Source organism: Lotus japonicus, chromosome 1 (assembly GCF_012489685.1).
Source record: "Lotus japonicus ecotype B-129 chromosome 1, LjGifu_v1.2".
NCBI lineage: Eukaryota > Viridiplantae > Streptophyta > Magnoliopsida > Fabales > Fabaceae > Lotus > Lotus japonicus.
In genome coordinates, this window is record NC_080041.1 from 11,762,067 (window position 1) to 11,783,903 (window position 21,837).

The following is a 21,837-nucleotide window of genomic DNA, read 5'->3' on the forward strand; positions in this document are numbered from 1 at the left end:
GGTTCACTTGATAAATCACTCAAGCTACTCCAGTCCACCCGTTAAGGTGATTTCTTCCTTCTTAGAATGAAGGCAATCCACTAATCAGGTAAGAGTTACAACTGCACTTGAAACCTACAAGTGACTAACAATTACACTGACTTAGCTCACACTAAGATTCACTCTCTTAGTCTTCTCTAGGATCCGATCAACCTTGATCTCCTAAAGGAACTAAACAAACTGTTTATCAAGGAAATGTTTACAAGAGATTTGCTTCTAAAAAGCTAATAGTAAACACAATGAATTTCAGATGAAAGAAAGCTTAGAATATTTTGAATATCTTGCGCGTGTGTATTGCTTCTAGTATTCTCTTCTAGCCGCTTCTTTCAATCTTCAGCCTCTATATATACTCCAAGGATTAGGGTTGAGCGTTGCATGGGAAATGCTACCGTTGGAGGGCAGTTCTGGAAAATCCAGCTTCTGCTGTGGCTGAGAACGTTAGGTAGGTCGTCAGGAAGGTACACTTGCTTTTGTACTTGGATAGCGACTTGACCTTTTAACCTAGGAGACTTCTGATCAGAGGAATGCTTCATATTGGAACTTGTGAAGCCGGTTGATCAGAGTCAGAGGGAAAGCATAGATCCTCTGACCATTGTATCTTCTGATTCTGAACTCAGAGGGAAGAACATGGCCTTCAGAGTTTCTTGCTTCTGGACTTCAGAGTTTCCACTATTCAGCTTCTGGATCTTCAGAGTCTTCTGCACCATCAGAACATCTGAACCTTCAGTGTTTCTTGGTTATCAGAACTTCTGGATCTTCAGAGCTTCTAGCGACTGAGTCCACATCAGAGTTTGTATATCTTCAGAACTTCTGAAGCTTTTCCACTGTTCATACTGAACATGGTGATTGCGAAAGCGTTGCTTGGGTTACCCTTTATACACAGTGCTTCTGATTTGTGTGAGATTGAGTTGAGGTCAGAGCCTGTAAATAGCACACTCAGAAAAACACGTTAGAGTACCACAATTGTTCATATCAAAAGGTTAACTTGTAATCATCAAAACATAGAGTTGTACCACAATTGAATAAATGTATACAAAAATTGCGATGTCAATGCATAGTAATTAAACCCTATGTAAATATAATTTTTTTTAATGGAAATATTGGATGCAAGGAGTGGCATGAGGTTATGATAAATTCACAAAAGGAGGGGATTTATTTTTTTGGAAGCAAAAGCAATTTATTGCATAAAAAAGGAGGGGATTTATAAGTAGTTTTTGCTTGTTTTTTAGTTATTTTATATAGTTTTGAGTAAATTTCTTTTCCCCCATTTCTTCTCTTTTCTTGTGGTTTCTTCATTTTTTTAAAGCTAATTTAGTTTTCAAAAGATGTAATGGATCTTTAATTCAAATTTCTGTTGATATATATATATATATATATATATAAGAAGCGTTATCCTTCTTAAGTTACTTAAGCTAATAACATGGCTAGATTAATCAAAACCCTAAGTGAAATGAGTTTAGGAAAGAACAAACAGATCATGATTCCATGATCTGTTTGTTTAGGGTTTAGGGTTTAGGGTTTAGGGTTTAGGGTTTAGGGTTTAGGGTTTCACTCCAAATCTCCTTGGAGTTGCACAGGGTTTTATGTCATGAATGCTTCTGAGTTAGAAAGAGGAGCCCCTAGATTAGTCATTAATTACAAACCCTTAAACAAAGTATTAAAATGGATAAGATATCCATTGCCTAATAAAACAGATCTCATTAAAAGATTACATAAAGCAACAATATTCTCAAAATTTGATATGAAGTCAAGATATTATCAAATTTCGGTCAAGGAGGAGGATCGTTATAAAACCGCCTTCGTGGTTTTTGAAGGGCTTTGAGCTAATACTGTATATTTATTGGTTAATGGGACTAATGAGGTTTTTTGGTGAGGTGTTTTGACAATTTGAGCTGTGGTGAGTTTTTGAGAAGGCTTTGAAGGGGTGGTTGGTATTGAAGATCCAGCAACCTTGATAGGGGTTACTACTATTGCTTTTGATCCTGATGGTGATGATGATGCTGACGAACCCAGTGGGGGTCCATATTGATCCTTTGATTTGGGTTTTGTATCACTCATGTTTTCCCTGTAAAAATTCTCTGGTTAGAAAATCTGGAAGGGAGTTACTGTCTCCTTTAATATGAGTTATTTCAAAATCAAAGCAAGAAAGTAAAGATTGCCATCTGGCAAAAATGTGTTTTGAAACTAGGTTTTGAACATCCTTTTGTAAAACTGAAGGTGCTGCTTTGCAATCAGTTTTTATCAAAAAAATTTTATTAAAAACATCATCTTGAAATTTTTGAACACATAGGACTATTGAAAGAACCTCTTTTTTGACTGTGGAATATTTCTGTTGAGCTGGGTGCCAAATACCTGAATGGTACCTAACTATTTGTTCTTTTGAAGACTGAGGTTTTACCTGCTTAAGTATCCCACCATATCCTAATTCTGATGCATCGGTTTCTATAATTAATGAAGCATCTGGATCTGGTATTCCTAAACAAGGTAGACTTTGAACTAATCTTTTGACTTCTCTAACACTATGGCTCATTTCTTTAGACCATGGCGGAGAGTTTTTCCTAAGTCTTTTGAACAAAGGGGCACAAATTATCCTTATGTTGGGGATAAAATCTGCTACATAATTAACACAACCTAGAAATCTCTGTAATTGAGTTTTCTCTTTTAATTCATTTGGAAAGTTTTTGGCAAATTCTAACGATCTTTGTATTGGGGTAATTTGTCCCTGATGAATTTCATATCCTAAAAATCTGGTTTTGGTTTCAAAGATTTTCATCTTTTTTGCTGAAACTACTAATCCATTTTTCTTAATGATTTCTATAAATTTTTCTAAATGTTGAACATGCTGATCTATGCCTTTTGAGAATACTAAGACATCATCTAGATATACAATGGTAAAGTCCATGTATGGATAGAATATATCATTCATGATGTTTTGATATTCACTAGGGGCATTTTTCAAACCTTGTGGCATTACATTCCATTCATAATGACCAAAAGGGACAACGAAGGCGGTTTTATAACGATCCTCCTCCTTGACCGAAATTTGATAATATCCTGACTTCATATCAAATTTTGAGAATATTGTTGCTTTATGTAATCTTTTAATGAGATCTGTTTTATTAGGCAATGGATATCTTATCCATTTTAATACTTTGTTTAAGGGTTTGTAATTAATGACTAATCTAGGGGCTCCTCTTTCTAACTCAGAAGCATTCATGACATAAAACCCTGTGCAACTCCAAGGAGATTTGGAGTGGCGAATCAGGCCCTTGTTGAGATATTCTCCTATTTCTTCTCTACAATATTTTAAATATTGTTCATTCATTTGAATGGGCCGGGCTTTGGTAGGGATGTCTTTCTCATTAAACCCGTCTATGTATGGTAATGTTATGGTATGTATTTTTCTATGATGAAAGGCCATGGGATTTAAATCACATAGATCCTTTTCTATCCGATCTTGAAAATCCTTAATAATCTTTTGAATATTAGATCTCTTGAGCTGTTCTTCTAATTTATAATATTTTATTTCTTTTTGTAAAGAATTGATATGATTCTTTTTTCTAGAGATTATATTTATTTTGGAGGTGGAGATTTCCTTTAATAGATTTAATTCTTTTACCTGAGGAGGTTTTATAAATGGAAAAGTAATAGTCTTTCCTAAGACTGTTGTGACTATTCCTTTTTCATCTATTTTATCAATAGGGTATAGAAGACAAATGAATGGAGTTCCTAAAATGATTTTTTCTGTCATGTTTTTGACTAGGACAAATGAAGATCTAAAACAAACTTGGCTTTTGCAAATCTTTGCATTTGATAGTTTGTATTGAATATTCATTTTGGATCCATTTGCACTATTGACTCCTTCTTTGGTTTTCTCATAAAATTGAGTGGGGACTAAGCCTTCCTGAATACAATTAATATCTGCGCCACTATCAATGAGGGCTATTATATTGATTCGAAAATCATTATTAATGACTAAAGTTATTTCAGAGTGCCATTTATGGGTTATAACCAAGTTGAGGAGATTAAGATAACTTTCACTGGGTTCTTCTTTTTCTTCATTATGTATTTGCTTTAATCCTGAGGTACTGGCTAAGGTTTCTTGAGATTCTATAATTTTTATCCCAGCTATTTCCATTAATCTGAACTCTAAGCTAAGATCATTTTGCTTTAATTGGTTAACTTCTTCTTTTAATATTTTTACTTCTTCTTGAAGATCTGATAAGGTTATGGTTGGTTTAGGACGAAATCTATTAAAAATTTCATTCATGCTATTTATTGGAGGACTAATTTCCTTTTTCAAGGTTTCTTCCTTCTTGACCAAAAGATTTAGTTGTTGTAGAAATTCGTCCCTTAAGGGGGAATCCTCCATTTTGTCTATTATAGAGATTAAACTCATAGTTTGATCTTGGGTTAGCATATTGACGTTTTGTCCTAAACATCCTGCACAATCACAGAATCCTGAACTATCTTTAACACATTCTCTTTCTTCTTCTGAAGAGGAATGAGAATCAGATGAGTATTCGACCAGATTTACATCTTGGTCTTCATCTCCTTCATATTCATATTCTGAAGAGTAATGAGGATCTTCACTATTAATGAGAACACTGATTAGACTATCTTTGAGTTTTTGGTCTAAATTTAATTCATTAATTTTTTGTTGAGTTTTGCATTTGTTTGCATAATGTCCTGGCTTTCCACATTTCCAGCAGACATTTTTCTTTTTATTAGGATTTACAGCTTTTTTGTTTATAGGTTTTTGAGTAGTAGGACTTTGTTCATAAGGTCTCTTTTGAAATGGTTTTCTCTTTTTATATCCCTGAGAAGGCTTTGTTTTGGCTCTATTAATCCTTCTTGCTTTTGAACTAGGAGCTTGTAAAGGTTCTACTCCATATTGTTCACAAAAGCTACCTACTTCTTTTCTTGAGATTTGCATATCTCTTTGCATTTTGTTTTGAAGTTTGAAGTCAGTACAAACTTGTATTCCTGTGTGTACTATAGTGTTATGCAATTGTCCAAATGATAGCGAACCAAAATTTACTGGATTTCCTTGATTAAAAAGTGATAAATTATCTAATACCTTTGATTGCATTAATCTAGGTAATCCTGCAATAAAGCGCTCCTTCCAGAAGGCGCTGTTGCCATCTTCTCTTAAGGTTACCTTTGAGAAGAAGGTGTCCTTATACCATCTGTAATCAGACATGGTAGGACAATAGAGATTAGCGAGCTGGCTTGAAGCTCTCTCTCTAAATATGCTAGGATCTCCTATGAAATGAAGTATAATAGTATATATTAATGTTGCTACAGCATCTTCTTCTCCATTTTCTTTTTTCTTTTCTAATATAGTTGATTTATCTTCAGGGGTCATGATGTTGTCCCACCAGCCTCGTAACTGACCAGTGAAGCCATGAGTAATCATTAATGCTGCATTTCTATCGGTGTTATTATGGACTTTATAGGCTGTGGCAGCCATAATCATTTGATGCGTAATATCTAATATATTTTGTTCACTAAAGCCATCGATATTCCATTCATCAAGGCTAGTTCCACTAAAGGTATTTTGAATAAATTCTTTTCTTTCTTCAAACCTCATATCAGAATAGGAAGGTCTTGGATAGTAGGCTCTTGTGTTGTTATCTGGCCCAAACTTTCTAATTTTATTGATATTTAAATCTTTATCCAAATGATTTATTGAAAGCTTGTTTAATTTTTCTTTTAATTTTTCTACACTTCCCGAGAGATTAAAGGAATTAAATTCTTCTTTAGTGTATTGAGGAATTTTGAAAATAGGAGTTTGCAAAGGGTTTCCTAAGGTAAATGATGAAGAAGCTTCTTTGGTTGTTATAGAGGGTTTTTGAACCTCTATTCTTTCTAGCTGTTTTGACATGACTGTTAGCATAGTATTTGCAAAATTTAACTGTTGATGAACTTTGTTAGCTTCTGCCTTATAAGGAGATGCTTCGATTTCATGACCATCTTTTATGACTATTTTCACTCCAGTTTGTGGAGGGTATTCTGAAGTAATAGTGTTATTATCAGGAGTTTTCCAAGTGGTATTTATTTTTGTGATTGGATTGACGTTTTTCCAGAAAGGATAATTAAGATTATTTTTAATACAATGGTTTTCGAACCAATCAAAAAAATAGATGTTTGTTTCAGAAACTTCCATTTCTTCATAATAAAAGGCCCTAAGAGTTTCAGTTTCTTGTTTACTGTAATTCTTGAAGTACCATAATCTTTTATCTTTATTGTATTCAGCCATAAAATCTTTTTTAATGAAATCTTTGTCTATTTCAAAACTAGGTTTTACCCTACTTAGCATGTTGATTTGCGAAGGGGTTGGAGAGTAATTACTAGATTCTTCATCTTGATATATAGGTGTTGCTATACTAGGACTAGACGTTGTATCTAATCCTTTAAGTTTTGATGATACAGAAGATCTTGGGAGATCTACTCTGTATAACTGTTGAGGAGATCTAATACTAAATGAGTTTGATCTATTCATTCTTAAAGTGAGATTTGCTCCTTCTTGAAACAATTCTCTTACTTGAGTAGTATGAATTTTTGGTTGAGGCAGGGAATTCTTGAATACCCATTCCTCAGGGACTTTACTCATAACTTCTTCATGAGTAAGTTTCTTTGGAACTTGTACTGAAGATCTTTTAAGGTTTGCTTCTAGCATAATGGTTTCTTGTTTGGGTGAAGATCTTAAAGCTTTAAAATTATAATTTATTTTTGAAACTTTATAATATACTCTATATATTATTGAGAAAGGATCACTTTCTTCTTCAAAAATATCATTGTTTGCTAATAGATCTAATTGTATGGCATTTTTGGTCCAACTATTCTGAAGATTCATAGCATAGTTTGGATAGCAGTTAAAGAAAACAGGACCATCATGAAGGTTTGATTCTAAGACTGCAATTAACGAATCTTGTGGCTTTAATAGCCTCATATCTCTTAACATTACTATTATAGGAGAATTGATTCCTAAACGAAAGTTAGGTTTTGCAGCTACTTGTATTAAACCTACATGGATGAAGTTAAAACCATCTTTAATGTGTTGATCTAGAACATCTTCATTTAATAATTTTATAGTACTTGTGTGATCAGAACTATGTTGACAACATTCTATTGTAAAAATAGAATCATCTGCTCTATTGAATAAAGTGTGTTGTTTATATATTTCTTTCTTTTTAACTATAGGGATTGACCAATTTTGAAGTGCTCTTTCTATTGAAGCTATTTCTAACTCTTGTTGGGCTACCCTAGAGAGTTCTTGATCTTGGTTACTAGAACCAGAGTTAGATGTTGATGGAATCATGATCTGTTTGTTCTTTCCTAAACTCATTTCACTTAGGGTTTTGATTAATCTAGCCATGTTATTAGCTTAAGTAACTTAAGAAGGATAACGCTTCTTCCCAATCTAGCTAAACCAACGGTCTCACAACCTCTCAGGCTTTACTGCCGGGACCACTAGACTCCAGGGATACCTCACACTAAGTCTTAAGGACTTGAAGATAATAACAAGGTGATTAATGAAAACAGTAAGAAGAAATAAAGTTGCAGAAAAACAAAAGATTGAATCCAACAACTAACTACTGATTCCAGAACCCTTCCCTCACGGGAATAGGCTCTGATACCAGTTTTGACGTAAGCTAAAAAACATGATGGAAAAGTACTTACAGAAAAGGAATCCACTTTCATTATTAAAGTTACAGAAAAGTTAGGAAAGTTACAGAAAAGTTAGGGTTTTGTAAATGGAAAGCTCTATGTGTGTAAACCCTGCAGTTCTTTGAATAAAAGCTTTTCTGTAAGTACTTTTCCATCATGTTTTTTAGCTTACGTCAAAACTGGTATCAGAGCCTATTCCCGTGAGGGAAGGGTTCTGGAATCAGTAGTTAGTTGTTGGATTCAATCTTTTGTTTTTCTGCAACTTTATTTCTTCTTACTGTTTTCATTAATCAACTAACTAGGGGCTCCTCTTTCTAACTCAGAAGCATTCATGACATAAAACCCTGTGCAACTCCAAGGAGATTTGGAGTGGCGAATCAGGCCCTTGTTGAGATATTCTCCTATTTCTTCTCTACAATATTTTAAATATTGTTCATTCATTTGAATGGGCCGGGCTTTGGTAGGGATGTATTTCTCATTAAACCCGTCTATGTATGGTAATGTTATGGTATGTATTTTTCTATGATGAAAGGCCATGGGATTTAAATCACATAGATCCTTATATATATATATATGGGGAAAACTAACTTACTCCCACTTGATTTTATGAAGGAGTAAGTTAACATCCAACACCTTTTCTTTTGGACTAAAAAACCATCACTCTCTTTCCTTCATGGCAATTAAATTATGGGTACTCATGTAATTTCCAATTTTTTATTTATTCTTAAATCCTAACTTCTCTCTCTTCTCTCTCCTCTCTCTCCCCCCACTTTCCTTCCCACTCGGTCGATTAACATTATTTTTCTTGGTTCTTTTCTTTTTCATAAAAAAATTTCTTCTAGTTCACCTCACAACTGTAATTTTTCTGGATTCCTTTTCCATCTAATCATCTTTTAATTGTGTCCGTTCTCACCTAATTGTTCTCTGCAATTTTCCATGGCTTTTTTTTCAAATAATTCTCGTTCATACTCCTCGCAAAAACACCAAATTGGAACCATCATTAAATAGTAAATTAAAGAGTCAAAGGTGATACTGATTTAAAAAGAATGAACAATTTATAGAAGCATGGTGGAAGACTGAAAATGGAGGAAGAAGCTGGGCCGAGAATAATAATGGTGGAAGACTGAAAGCGTCCAAGAGCAGAATAGAGAGAAGCAGAAGTGTTGGTTGGGAATTGGAATTGGGATTCAGGAGAGAGATTGTGTTTTTTTTTTTTCAGATTTAAAAATATAAAAATGCAAATTACTTTTAGAGTTTAATGGATATGCACTTACAGTGTAAAATAGTTTTACACAGTCATCCAATCAAAGCATGCCACATAGGAGAGATAATTACATTTGACTTTAATTTTAATTAAAAGAATAAGATATTTTCTGATTTGCCGGAATTCAATTGGATGTCTGTGTAAAACTATTTTACACTGTCAGTGCATATGCATTAAACTCTTACTTTTATACCCAAAAAGCTTTGTTGATTTGAAAATAAATGAGTTGGTTTTTTAGTCCAAAAGAAAAGGTGTTGGATGCTAACTTACTCCTTCATAAAATTAAGTGGGAAAGTGGAAGTAAGTTAGCATTCCCCTATATATATATATATTCGATTTAATTGGTAGTTTGCTTTACCTTTGACTTATATCTCCTATGCCTAATGCTAATTATGAATTGACTAACTTCAATTTGCTGTTAGAGTGCCCTGCACTATAAGGATTTGACTAGGTTAACTTGGAATTAGGAAAATTGAGATGAATTTGGATAATAATAAGATAGGACTTAGGAGTCCAAATTTTTATAGTATTTGTGAACTTAAAAATATAATGCATGAATCAATAAAATTCACCGAATGGATTAGGAATTTTAATTTAAGGATTAGAACTTATCCTCACAAAGAATTGATGATAAGCTATACTTATATGAATCTGACCATCCAAACTAGTAACTAACTAAGCAATTGAATTTTTTTTTATAAGCACTAAGCAATTGAATGTTAACTAGCGTTAGCACTTAGGGATGACAACGGGTCAGGATCGGGTTTTTCCTTTCTCAAACCCGAACTCTCATAGAAAATTCAAACTCGGGTTTACCCAAACCTGTGATAACCTCAAACTCGTGTTCTAACCTAACTTGATGCATAGAGTTTTTTGTAAGCAATTGGAATTTTTTTTATAAGCACTAAGCAATTGAATGTTAACTAGCATTAGCACTTAGGGATGACAACGGGTCGGGATCGGGTTTTTTCCTTTCTCAAACCCGAACTCCCATAGAAAATTCAAACCCGTCGGTTTCGGGTTTACCCAAACCTGTTATAACCTCAAACTCGCGTTCTAACCTAACTTGATGCATAGAGTTTTTTGCAAAATAAAACGTAACTTATATGATTTTGTTATGAAAAAAACTTTTTATATCTTCTTTCCAAATAAATATAGTATCTTGTTCAAATATAATCAAATTATTAATAAATCAAGTTGTTAACATGGTATATATAAGAGTAATTTTGTAATTTTATATGTATTATTCGGGTTCGGGTGCGGGTTTCACCAATACCAAACTCAAACCCAAACATATCAGATTTTACCCATAAAATTGGGTCGGGTTCGGGTGGGCTCCACGAGTTCGGGTTATGTTGTCATTCCTATTAGCACTTAATTCAAGACAAAAAATGAACATATAACTTTTCTTATATGATGGATGTGTTTTCCTCTTAACTCAACCGGTATCAAAGCACACATCGTGGCCTTAAAATTTGTGAAGCTGGCATAGATTAACATTCAAACTAGAGTAAAAGAATTAATAAGCCCATTTAAATATATGTTTGGTTTTGTGTCATAACCTCCGTTTGGATCATTGGAACTAGAGCTGGGCGAATTGGCCCGCGCCCGCGGGCCGGCCCGCTTAACCCGCAGCCCGCGCGGGCTGTGGCCCGGTGTTTGGTTGCCCGTTTAAAAGCGGGCCTACGCGGTCTGGCCCGCTCAACCCGCGAGTTCAGGCGGGTTGAACCGCGGTTTTGCGGGCTGGACCGCATTACAAAAGAAAAAAAAAAGTCTTGAATTGAAGAACTCAGAACTGGCCCAACAGAAGAGAAAAAAAAAAGTTTAAGACAAGACAAAAGTCCAACCCATTCCTCTCTCTAAAATCTTATTTCATTCCTAAAACTAACAAATCCTAAATTACTTTGGTTCCTCAATCCTCTCTCTCTCTCAAAAACACGACACTCCCCTCTCTTGAAGTCCCAGCGCCAGCCCAGCAGCCACTCGCCCACCACGCCACCGCGCCGCCGCGCCACCGCACCTCCCGACCAGGTTTGCTCCTCCTCTCTTATCTCTTTCCCCTTGTCTACCTAAAGTCCTAAACCCATTTTCAACGTTATGTATTGTTTCATTTGTTTGGTACTTTAATAAAATTAGCCTTACTTTATGCACAATGGGAACAAAATAGCTTCATAACTAACACAGACAAAGACAATGGAATTTGAAATTTCCCTTTCCATGCACAAATATGACAACAAACCGCCATCCTTCCTCTAATTGCCATTTTCACATTGTAGAGCTTGCTGCAATTTTGAACAAAAACAATTAAGTTTCATCTTCTAATGTTGTCTAAAATATATGCTAAAAAATCCATTTATTTTTTAATTTAGTCATTTATAAGGTTTTTAATGAAAAAAAATATTTTTAATTTAGTTTTAAATTGTATTTTTATTATTTTTTAATTTGGCCTGTGGCCCGCGGGCCAGCCCGCTTATCCGCGGGGCGGGGCGGGGCGAACCAGCGTAATAGAGGCCCGTTTAAATGCGGGCCTACGCGGGGCGGTCCTACGCGGGGCGGGCTTAAGCGGGGCGGGCCAACGCGGGGCGGTCTAACCGCATACCCAGCTCTAATTGGAACCCAGGATCCCACGTACCAATGGTGAGAGAGTTTCTCAAGCTTCCTTTGCGTTTATTTTGAAACAAAGTAAATCTAAACAGAGCGTGAATTCCCCACTCTTTTTCTTTGCCATATTTTTCTATACGAATTTTCATTTTTTTTTTGTTACAAAAGGAAAATTAACAAGACAAAACTAGTTAAAGCGCATTTAAAAACAAAGAGTCATAAACAAAGGAAGGTGGGTGCTTCCAAACTTGGACGGGAGAACCTAGACGACCAGCTTCCCAAGCTAACATGTCTGCAGTGTTATTCTTGGCTCGATCAATTTGCTGCAAACTGACATCCTGTAAAGTAGTTATAATGTCGCGAACACGACATATTTCCTCCCTGGTCCAATAGCTGGTTATGTTGGTGCCTGCGTGCAAAGCTTGCAGTGCTTGCGAACAATCAGAGAAACAAGAGACAGATCTGTGCCCAATGTCGAGTGCATGACAGAGTCCCAATTCCACCGCTAGAATTTCAGCAAGAAACGCTGAGCCATAGCTGTAGCTTACTGAGGTTGCAGACAACCAAGCACCACGAGAATCTTTTACTACTGCTGCACATCCCATTCTGCCCACTACAGGGTTCCAACTACCATCAACAGAGATAGTCACAGAAGTCGTAGTCCCCATACTTCCCAGGTGATCATTCTGCATTGGAAACTGAAGAGTATTATGCCATAGAGCCTTATCCCGGAGAATGAAACGCAGCACCTGATTCAGAGTGAAGTCCTGAGCAGCGAAAATTCTCTGATTTCTCCACCACCATAAAACCGCGATAGCCAGGCTAGCATGGCGGTGAGACGGTAACTGAGCAAGCGAAGGACTAAACTCCAAAGTAGCATTGGTGGCCGGCAGCGCCCTCCTGAAGCTCTGCCACAAGTCTCTCGAGTTCGGGCAACCCCGAAACACATGATCAAGGTCTTCAACGTCGGCATCACATCTAGAGCTTGCTGCATTGGCTGCAAGGTGGGAGTGCAAACGCTTCGCATTGGTGGGCAAGGCACCATGGGCAAGCAGCCAGAGAAAGAAACGAATCTTTTCCGGAACTTGCGTCTTCCAAATCCTCCTCCATAAACCATGGTTCCCCAACAGTGGTGTGCCGATGTTATAGTATGCGGAACTTGGAGTGTACTTACCATCTGCTGTGTGTGTCCATCGTATAGAATCAAGGTGAGAGTTGGTGTGAGGCACTCGAATACGCACAATCTCCTCAATGATTGTGGCGGTAGCACGGTGTATAGCACTGCTAAGTTCCAAGTACCTCCACGTCATAAGTCAGCGACTTTGAGCTGTGTGTCTGCAATATTAACGAACGGAACACGGTCACAAAGACGTCCCGTGCCCAGCCAATTTGCATACCACACAAAGGAGAGACCATCCCCAAGAAAAGGCTGAAACCCGCCACCCAGCCAGTTTGTTACATTTCTTGTTAATTTTCCCTTTAGGTAAATTTAACCAACATATAAAATCATCTTATTTTTTATTTATATTTCTGTGTGTGTTCTTCCCATTAGGTAAACTATACAAACTTTATTCAGAAATACATAACATATAAGTTAAATACATTTTGGAATGTAAGATATTCAACAAGCGCCTGTAGCTCAGTGGATAGAGCGTCTGTTTCCTAAGCAGAAGGTCGTAGGTTCGACCCCTACCTGGCGCGAAACTTTTTCTTTTTTTTTTCCCTCGCCAAACACATTCTGTGTATCTGAAACCGCCACTAACGGATAATGCATTAACAATTTAACAGTCACAAATTGGACGAGGGAAATACGAAAACAACAGAACACCAATTTAATTCAATTGAATTTTTAAGAACCACAAACATTAAGTTTTCCTCAACCCAAATTTCTAGCTATCTGCAGCAAGTTTTTAAAGAAAACTACACAAACTGTTTGATGCCTCATGGCTCCACTTTAGATCTTGGCATCACCTAGTGTAGTCTACACACTCATTGCCTCTCAAAGTTTACAAATTTCACTCCTTCAGCATCACAAAATCTAGCACTTTGGAAGGTCCTTGGGAGGTGGAAGCAGAGACTCATTGGGGCCTCTCCCATTGTCTACCACAAATGCCATCTTAAGTCCCCATGTGGTGTGTACTTCTAAGTGGCAATGCAAGAACCAAACACCTTCACAATCACACACGTTAACAACATTTAGGCAAAGGACCGAAGACAAACATAATGGTGATTTATAATTTTCATAACTAGCTTAATCACACTTTGGGTTGCTATAATTTTATAAATGCATGATTTGAGTCACTCTAGTTTCACTTGCTCTAATCTAGTCCATCTACTTTCAAAATTCAACAAATATAGTAGACATTCTCTGATATCCAACGAAAAAAAGTTAATGTGCACCACAATTTTTTACGTAAATGACATGTTAATGCGATTTATATTACACGTGTAATTTTTTTTTACAATTCATATTTTATTAGATTTTGACCCCTTGACAAATTAACATATATATTAAATTAGTTCAATTACAAAACTAGAAAGATTAGACTCAAACAATTGAAATTATATGGACCAAAATTACCTGTTTCCAAAATTATAGGAAAATTAAGCTCAACTATAACATGGGAATTGATAATCTCTTGTGACAATGTCATATGAAAAAGTATATAGAGAAATATAAAAATAATGACATGTAGCTACCTGGGTTGTCTGCTCTGAATCTGATTGCTATCCATCCACCATTTGGCACTGACAATGTGTTTCTTTCAACTGGGTCAACAAGATTAAACCTTGATGGATCCTTTTCTGGGTCAAAATTCCCTAGACCCTGCCCAACAACAAAGAAATTGTACCCATGCAAATGAAAGGGATGATTTTCTGGTGCTATCATTGCAGTGCCCTGAAGAACAATTTGAACAGTTGAATTGAAATTTAGTCTGTAGAGTTTTGTGCCATTATTGGTCTGGAGATTATCAGGTTGAGTACCAGTGTAGTTGAAAATAATGGGTGGGTATGCAGGGAAATCATCTGTGAAAACACCCTTGATGTTGTAGTAATGTGCTTGAAGAAGTGAAATTGTAGGTAACAAAAAGGTGAGGTTATTAATAGCAGAAGCAAGCTTGATCCCATTGGCACATGTAGCACAAGGGTTAATCCCAACAGTTATGGCAAAGAAAAGAGAGTGGTCAATGGTTAATGGAACTTTTGCAGGGTAGCTGTTTGAATTAAGGCTTCTAAGAGAATCAGTGAAAGAAGTTGTTACTGGAGTTGCATTCAGTGGAGGAATGGTGGTTAGAATTGTTTTAGGATAAGGTGGTGTGCCTTTGTAGCGAAGCGTAGCAATTGAAGTCATGTTGTCAAAGCCAATAGTAGGGGCATCCATGAATGGAGTAACTGCTATTAAGTACTTGCCAACACCTTGGTTAGCAGTTAAAATGGCATTTGTGGTTTGTCCTGGGCTCAGGAATATTGTTTCAATCTCGAAAGGCTTGACATAAGATGCATCGGCTTCAACTACTTTCAGGTTATGCCCAGCGATTTTGAAGAATAGCTCATCGTTCAAAGCTGCGTTTATAATGCGCAGCAAATAGGTCTTGCCACTTTCAACATGCAAAGTGTAACCTGCACAGGTTGATAAAGCTCTATCTTTGTGGTCAGGTATAAACATGTAGAAAGAAATGAATCTGTATCCCCAATTCATTATTTTCCCTCCCTTTAACCGTAACCATTGCATGAATGATACTTGAAGAAAAAGCTGTGTTAATATTAGCAGGCCGGGAAAAAAATTAGTTTATAGTAAGTCTGTCATATAAGTGCATGTTCGGAAATCCTTCTACAATTGATTCCAAATTAACCCAAAGTCAATTATGGCGAGAAGCTTCTGGGTGCCAGAATTGATTCTGAGGAAAAATATGACGATTCAAATATGCTAGAAGTACCATGAGAAGTGCAACTGGGAACAGGTCCTGGATGACCATTGATGGTATGTGCATCTGATATGTTTGGTGGCAGACCAGAATTTGTGGCCTCATTGACCACAGCTTCAACATCTGATTTCCACCATTCACCTGAAACTCATACAAATCAAAGTGAATTCAAAGGAATATATATAATAATGCCCAAGTGCTAAGGAAAAGTCAAACATTGTTGAATTAATATAAAGCATTAAACTTGCCTAGAATGATTATCTTTTCTTTGTCAGGTTTAGGAAATGGATAAGGAATGCCTCTTTTAGGCAAAATGACAATGGCACCATGCATAGTGGCCCTTAGCCAAGTGATATGTGCATGCCAGAGAAGTGTCCCTCTTTGACCTGTGAGGGTAAAGTTGTAGACATAGCTCTGCCCTGGCTGAATTGGGCATTGTGTGACATATGCTGGTCCATCAGACCAACCAGTTTGAAGCTGTTTGATTCCATGCCTGTCACAAGGTCAAAATTTATGAACTAGTCAAAATACGTTACTCCTATTTCCTTGCAATTTGTTGATTCAAGAGTAGAAATTCTCACCAGTGGATGGTAATATTGTATTTAACATGGTTATTGACCTTCACTATAACAGTATCATCCTCCCTTGCATAGAGAGTTGGCCCTGGGAATTTTCCATTGACTGTGACAAAAGATTTTGTGGAGCAAAGCTTTGTGCTGTTCTTCAAAACCACCTGTACACATTGAACATCATGAATTGTCCATTTTTTTAACCTACGATAGATCCATAATGAGTCCAATTTTTTCCTAGAACTTGCCATGACAAAAGTGTTGTAGCATGTTTTTATCAATTTCTCAAAAGCTACTCACAGAAGCTTTTTCCCAAAATTGATTTTGGCTTTAGAATAAACTATAGAAAGGTTTCCAAACATGCACTTAAATCTTAGCTAAGGGTTGCTAATTTTTTGTTACAGGGAGGAGCAAATCCCACTAAAGGAGGCATTCGGATTCCTAGATAGCTATGTGTATCCACTTTCACCTTTATTTTCCCACCCTTCTATTAATAAAGAATCTTATAGCAAATGGTCAATTATGATACTATTTTATAATGAGAGTTGCATAGGAAACGTGATGTTTGATAATGGCAACTGTTTTTTTATTATTTTTTATCTTACTTCACTTACAAATTACAATGAACAACACCCGGTCCTAAGCCCGGGTAAATGATGAATGTTGTGTTAGGTTTTCGGTAGCCAACATGAAATTAGCCGATATCTTAGGATCATTGGTCCATACAGTCGACCTCACCTAGTGGGAAAATACTTTTGCTGATATTATTGTTTTTCACTTATAATGAACCTTCAAAATTGAGCATAGGAAGTGTACTTACCCTAAACTTGTAATGACGAACCAAGGAGTGAACAAACAGTGGAAATGAAAGAGCCACCAGGAAAATTGCTAGAAGGCGCAGCTTCATTCTCTCAAGCAACTAATATTATCTGTGTCTCTTTAATTTTTCTCAGACCCTGATTAATCTCCTCTCATCTCATTTGATTACTCACATGAGACCAAGGAGCTTAACATTATATAGTAGAGCCATCTTTGATAATATGTCGTTTTAAACATGGTAGGTGACTACTTAAAAAAATGCTAGCTATGTATTTTAAATTTTACCAAGGTTTCTTGCATGCTACACAATGTACTCCTCTTTGATGTAATCCATTGACGCATATTCAGCTGATAGATACCCTTTGGTGAGTTGATAAAAACTTCTCAGCTGAAAATACTTCTTTTTCTCATCACTATGAACATTTTTGTTAATTTTCTTGCCCATCATTTTCCCCTGAATGTTGATGTCTTTGAAAGCGTTATTCCTGTCTTCCAGAAGATAATTCCTGCAATGTTGGATTGTAGCAGGGGATGATGATCCATACACATTTAGGGAGAGACTAGCAGTAGCAGGTGTCCACTGTCCATGACTTTAAAATTTTATGGTTGAGCTATGGCTTTCAACTCATCCACCATTGGATGTGAAAAGCTTAAAAAGAGTACTGATACGCTGTCTTGGACCAGTATTTTAAACTCATGATCAACTTGCTCATCGTACTAATAATACACTGATTGCACTAATTTTTTAAATTTCTTATATCATTGTCCAATTTTTATAAGATTTATTATCTAACACAGATATACTCCACTCGAGGCAATTTAGTTCAAATCCTGAACATTCACATTTTTGTGGGTCGAAGTCTCACAGCAAAATCATTTCAATAAACAAGACTTGAATTTAAGAACTTGTTTAAGGGGAACCAAACGTGTACTACTGGAACCAACCACTCATTAGTAACTTTTATAAGATTTAATATTAATAACTAAGGTCATGAATAATTATGATTTAATTCTTAAATAAAAAATCATATTCTATCTAGAGTTATTAAGCTTATTATGATAAGAGGATTTTCTTGGCCAAGTTAACTTGACCAACTCACCAGTATTGCTGAAAAAAAAGGCTCACTAGTATTTGTAAAACTGGTCACACTGGTTTTCACTTTCAGCCAGTCTATTCCAATTTTAATAAATATGCCATCTAATTACACTAAACGATTCAAATGCCATTTCTTTTTCAATGTGATTTCTCTTATCCTTTTTTCAAGATGCTGCTTTTGTACTTCACTAAAATCACCTCACCAAGGCCAAATATCAAAACACATTTCCTGCATTGTGTAATAGAGCTCTTTTTCCAACAATTAGTTAATCAATTTCATAATTGATAGCATGTAAAGACTACGTACATGTTTGAAAATTCTTCTATAATTGATTCTATAACCAAAATCAATTTAAAAAAAAAGCTTTCGTGAGTAACTTCTAGGAAGAATTGAGTATAAAATCTTAGCTAAACATGCTATTCAACTATTTTCTTGTGTTGAATTGAATTGTAAAATAAAAGGTATGGTTGAAAATGATGCCACCTCCTTTTCAATATTAAAGCACATTGCACAGCCACTTGGTTGAGATACGCTAGAAAATTAAGTACAGCCACAAAAGTAAAGGATCCAACCAACTCAATAATCATAGCAAGCAAACTAAAAGTTTCTATTCTTCAACTTTTAACCATAACCATATTTTTCATTTCATCTTTTAAATACTCAGTACCAAGTGATTCCAAGTGGAATCAAACAAAGGATGAGCCTACTAGAATTAAAATATTACATCTTTACTATCATCAGGCAAATGCTGTTCATTATTCACATGATAAAAATATAACTCTAAATGAGTAATATTCGTGAACATCTGCATAGTGAAGACATATATTCAGAATGAGAAAGGAAGAAAAAAGAAAAGTAATGAATGTGATATATAATGTGATAGAAAATAGATAAAGAGAGAAAAAAGGTATTTGTAGGTGTCTAAATAATAAATATCATTTTCTAAGGGGTCTAAATATCATTACTAACTCCTAATTATGTTATTAAGAAAGGGGAAAGGAAAGATGAAGAAAAAATCCATTTTACATGTATATGAATTGCAAAGAAGCTTGTGGTTTGAACTAAAATGATGTTTACTGAGCTGTTGAAACGTTTCTTGATGCAGCTTCTATAGCATCCTCAATCTTATTAATGCAAGATTTATAGAGAAACCCCAGAAAATCCACTATGCTGTCCTTAGATACATCTTCTAAAGGATTTATCTCAAAGGACCAGTGAACAAGAGTTGATTCATCCCCATAATCAACTAGCTTTAGTGAATTTACAGATCCATCTAAGCCTACATTGCTTGCTTCCATTCTGTAAACATAGCTATGTGATGAAGAGTCCAGTGAAACCAACCGCTCCTTGATCCATGACCTTTCTCCATCTTGTTGAGGAAACATGAAGCCAGAGACTAGCCGAACATAGCCCGCTTCGTCTTCGTTTCCGGCCAAGGCAGTGCATCTTTCTACCATTGGCATCCATTCAGCTAGTCTTTTAGTTTGAGAGACCAAGGTCCAAACTTTGTTAATAGGTGCACAAACTATGCCACCAACTGAACCTTGCCATTTACCATTTCCCACTTCAATAGCCTGCAGGATATGAAATCATAAGGTCAAAAACAATATCTTAGTATAACTAAATGCATAGTTCAGGTAGGCTTATACTGATGTTACAAAGGATCAGATTGTTTGCTATGTTCTGAATATCCGTTGTGTGACTGTGAGCACTCACTTTGAGACAAAAAGTAAAAATAACTTTTTTTTGTGGAATAAGGTGAAATTGAATACATAACCACATAACAGAATGTAAAAATTTAGAAGGTAAGGAGCTATAATGGACTGATGAATCATATCATGACAAATCTACATACCATGTTTGTTTCTATGATCCTATCCTGTCTTGGGTTGACAGGTTTTGAGGTATTACTTTTGAGCTCTGATTAATTGGACAGATCTTCACTGTTTTATCAGGTAATAACCTGCAATTTTATATGAAGGGTAATGCTACTACCATCATATACTTAGCTCTTACTAGTCATTAGCACATAAAAATGACAGCAGCTTATGCTATAAAATAAGTGCAGGTTGATAACAGCTCAGCTCTGGTTTTCTACAAAAAAAAAATCCTTATTATTATATGAATGCAGCATCTCTCTTGGAAAGTATAATTGGAAGATTCAAGGGAAAATTTGTCATGCTCATTTGAAAAGACAAAATAGTTTTGGTGCTTTCATTTCTGGACCGATGACTCCAATGCCAGACTTAGATGTTTCCTCCATATCTTAGGCATTTAACAATATACATGGTTATTTTGAGGCCTAAAACTGATTTTGAAGCTACTCCAAGATCAAGAATTCAATGTTTGTGGTATGCTAGCTACCAGCTACCCTTTGTTATGTTATGTAGTCTATTTGTAAGTCCCACATCGCTTACAATTTGCGTTAGGAATACATTATAGGTTTGAAAACAAGATTCCTGACCTTGAACTTCGAAGTTCAAAGATTACTGAAGTAATATAAAAACAAGGCTATATATGAGAAAGTCATGTAGAAACAAACTATGTCATGTGAGTCAACATTAAGGCTTAAGCCACCTATTGTTAAAGTGTATCATATGAGAAATAAGATATAACAAGCTAATGGGCCTGGGCCTTTACATGGGCTAAACAGCGGTAATTAGCTGGGTTTTAACAAATCATTGTAAGTTTGTAATAGTTAATTGATTAGTTTTGCTTTGACCAAAAAAAAAAATTGATTAGTTTTGCCAACTGTTAGTTAGCAGTAATCGGCTAGTACTCCCTCCGTTTCATAATAATTGTCCACTTAGAGAGAATTAATTTGTTTCACAATAACTATCCACTTAAAATTTCAATGAGACATTAATTGATGTTTTTACATATAATGCCCCTATGAGAATAATAAATGAGGAAAGATAAAAGTACATTATAAAGGGTAAAATAGAGAAACAAATGATGTGTTTTTAAAAGTTAACAATATTGATTGCATTTCTTAATATGTGTGCATTTTTTCTAGGTGGAGACTTATATTGAAACGAATGGAGTAGTTGTATTCTCATACTTAATTTCTTTCAATAAAAAAAAACTTCTTTCTTTTTCTCTGTTTCTCTGGTCAAGTTCTATCAAATGGTATCAATGCTCCAATCTTGGATTTGTGGAAGAATTTTTTTTTGAAGAATACTCATGGTAAGCAAGAAGATGGAGAGCATAATTGAAGCCATGTAGAGGATTTGGGCTACTTGTTGGAGAAACCATAAAAAAATTAAAAGCAACGTGAAAAACTCCAAAATCATAGAAAAATCACGGCTTGTCAAAATCAACAATTAGAGAATAAATACTCTGTTCCATTTTTTACATCATACAGATATCACTCTCTACACCCTATGACCTCAGTACATTCACAGTCTCTAGAGTAAATATTTGAATTACATTTTACATTATTCTAAAACACGAGCACAAAAGAAAAAGAAAACACAATTATAAGCTTAGAATGTATCTCAGTGTCGATGTGTTTGTTACAAAGCACTTGAGTCAATGTATAACATTAGACTCTCTCTCTCTCTCTTGTCCTTCACCAACATAAGCGATGCAAGACTTGAAGTTTTGCAATCAACCCGAATAATCCACATCGACTGATTGCAAGGATCTTCAATCTTAATTGTCTACACCAACAATCATTGTCTCTCCCAACAATCTAAATGACCATTGCTTACACCGATAAAGAAAACTATCATACTTGTTCTTCCACAAATAGATTTTCATGCACTTCTGATCTTTATAACGTGGATGTAGGTTGAGCGCTCTAGTGGAGATAGCAATGTTTACGGTAGAGTTTGGCGGAGTACGAA

At 35.6% G+C, this 21,837-nt stretch overlaps 2 protein-coding genes and 1 non-coding gene across 3 annotated transcripts; 1 reads left to right on the top strand and 2 right to left on the bottom strand.

The window, feature by feature from the left end:
- The first annotated feature begins 13,206 nt into the window (after nt 1-13,206).
- Nucleotides 13,207-13,279, top strand: TRNAR-CCU (transfer RNA arginine (anticodon CCU)). The gene has a single exon. It is a non-coding gene; the product is annotated as a tRNA-Arg (tRNA).
- Nucleotides 13,280-13,387: 108 nt separating this feature from the next.
- On the bottom strand, nt 13,388-17,065 carry LOC130733625 (laccase-4-like). Its single transcript, XM_057585851.1, has 6 exons — nt 16,894-17,065; nt 16,086-16,237; nt 15,753-15,997; nt 15,517-15,645; nt 14,279-15,199; nt 13,388-13,747 (listed from the first exon to the last, which is right to left on the bottom strand). Exons 1-6 carry the CDS (start codon nt 16,978-16,980, stop codon nt 13,617-13,619), a joined length of 1,665 nt encoding a protein of 554 aa, XP_057441834.1. The 5' UTR covers nt 16,981-17,065; the 3' UTR covers nt 13,388-13,616.
- A 1,820-nt stretch (nt 17,066-18,885) lies between these two features.
- Nucleotides 18,886-20,021, bottom strand: LOC130733627 (uncharacterized). Its single transcript, XM_057585853.1, has 2 exons — nt 19,845-20,021; nt 18,886-19,563 (listed from the first exon to the last, which is right to left on the bottom strand). Exons 1-2 carry the CDS (start codon nt 19,845-19,847, stop codon nt 19,063-19,065), a joined length of 504 nt encoding a protein of 167 aa, XP_057441836.1. The 5' UTR covers nt 19,848-20,021; the 3' UTR covers nt 18,886-19,062.
- Nucleotides 20,022-21,837: the final 1,816 nt, after the last annotated feature.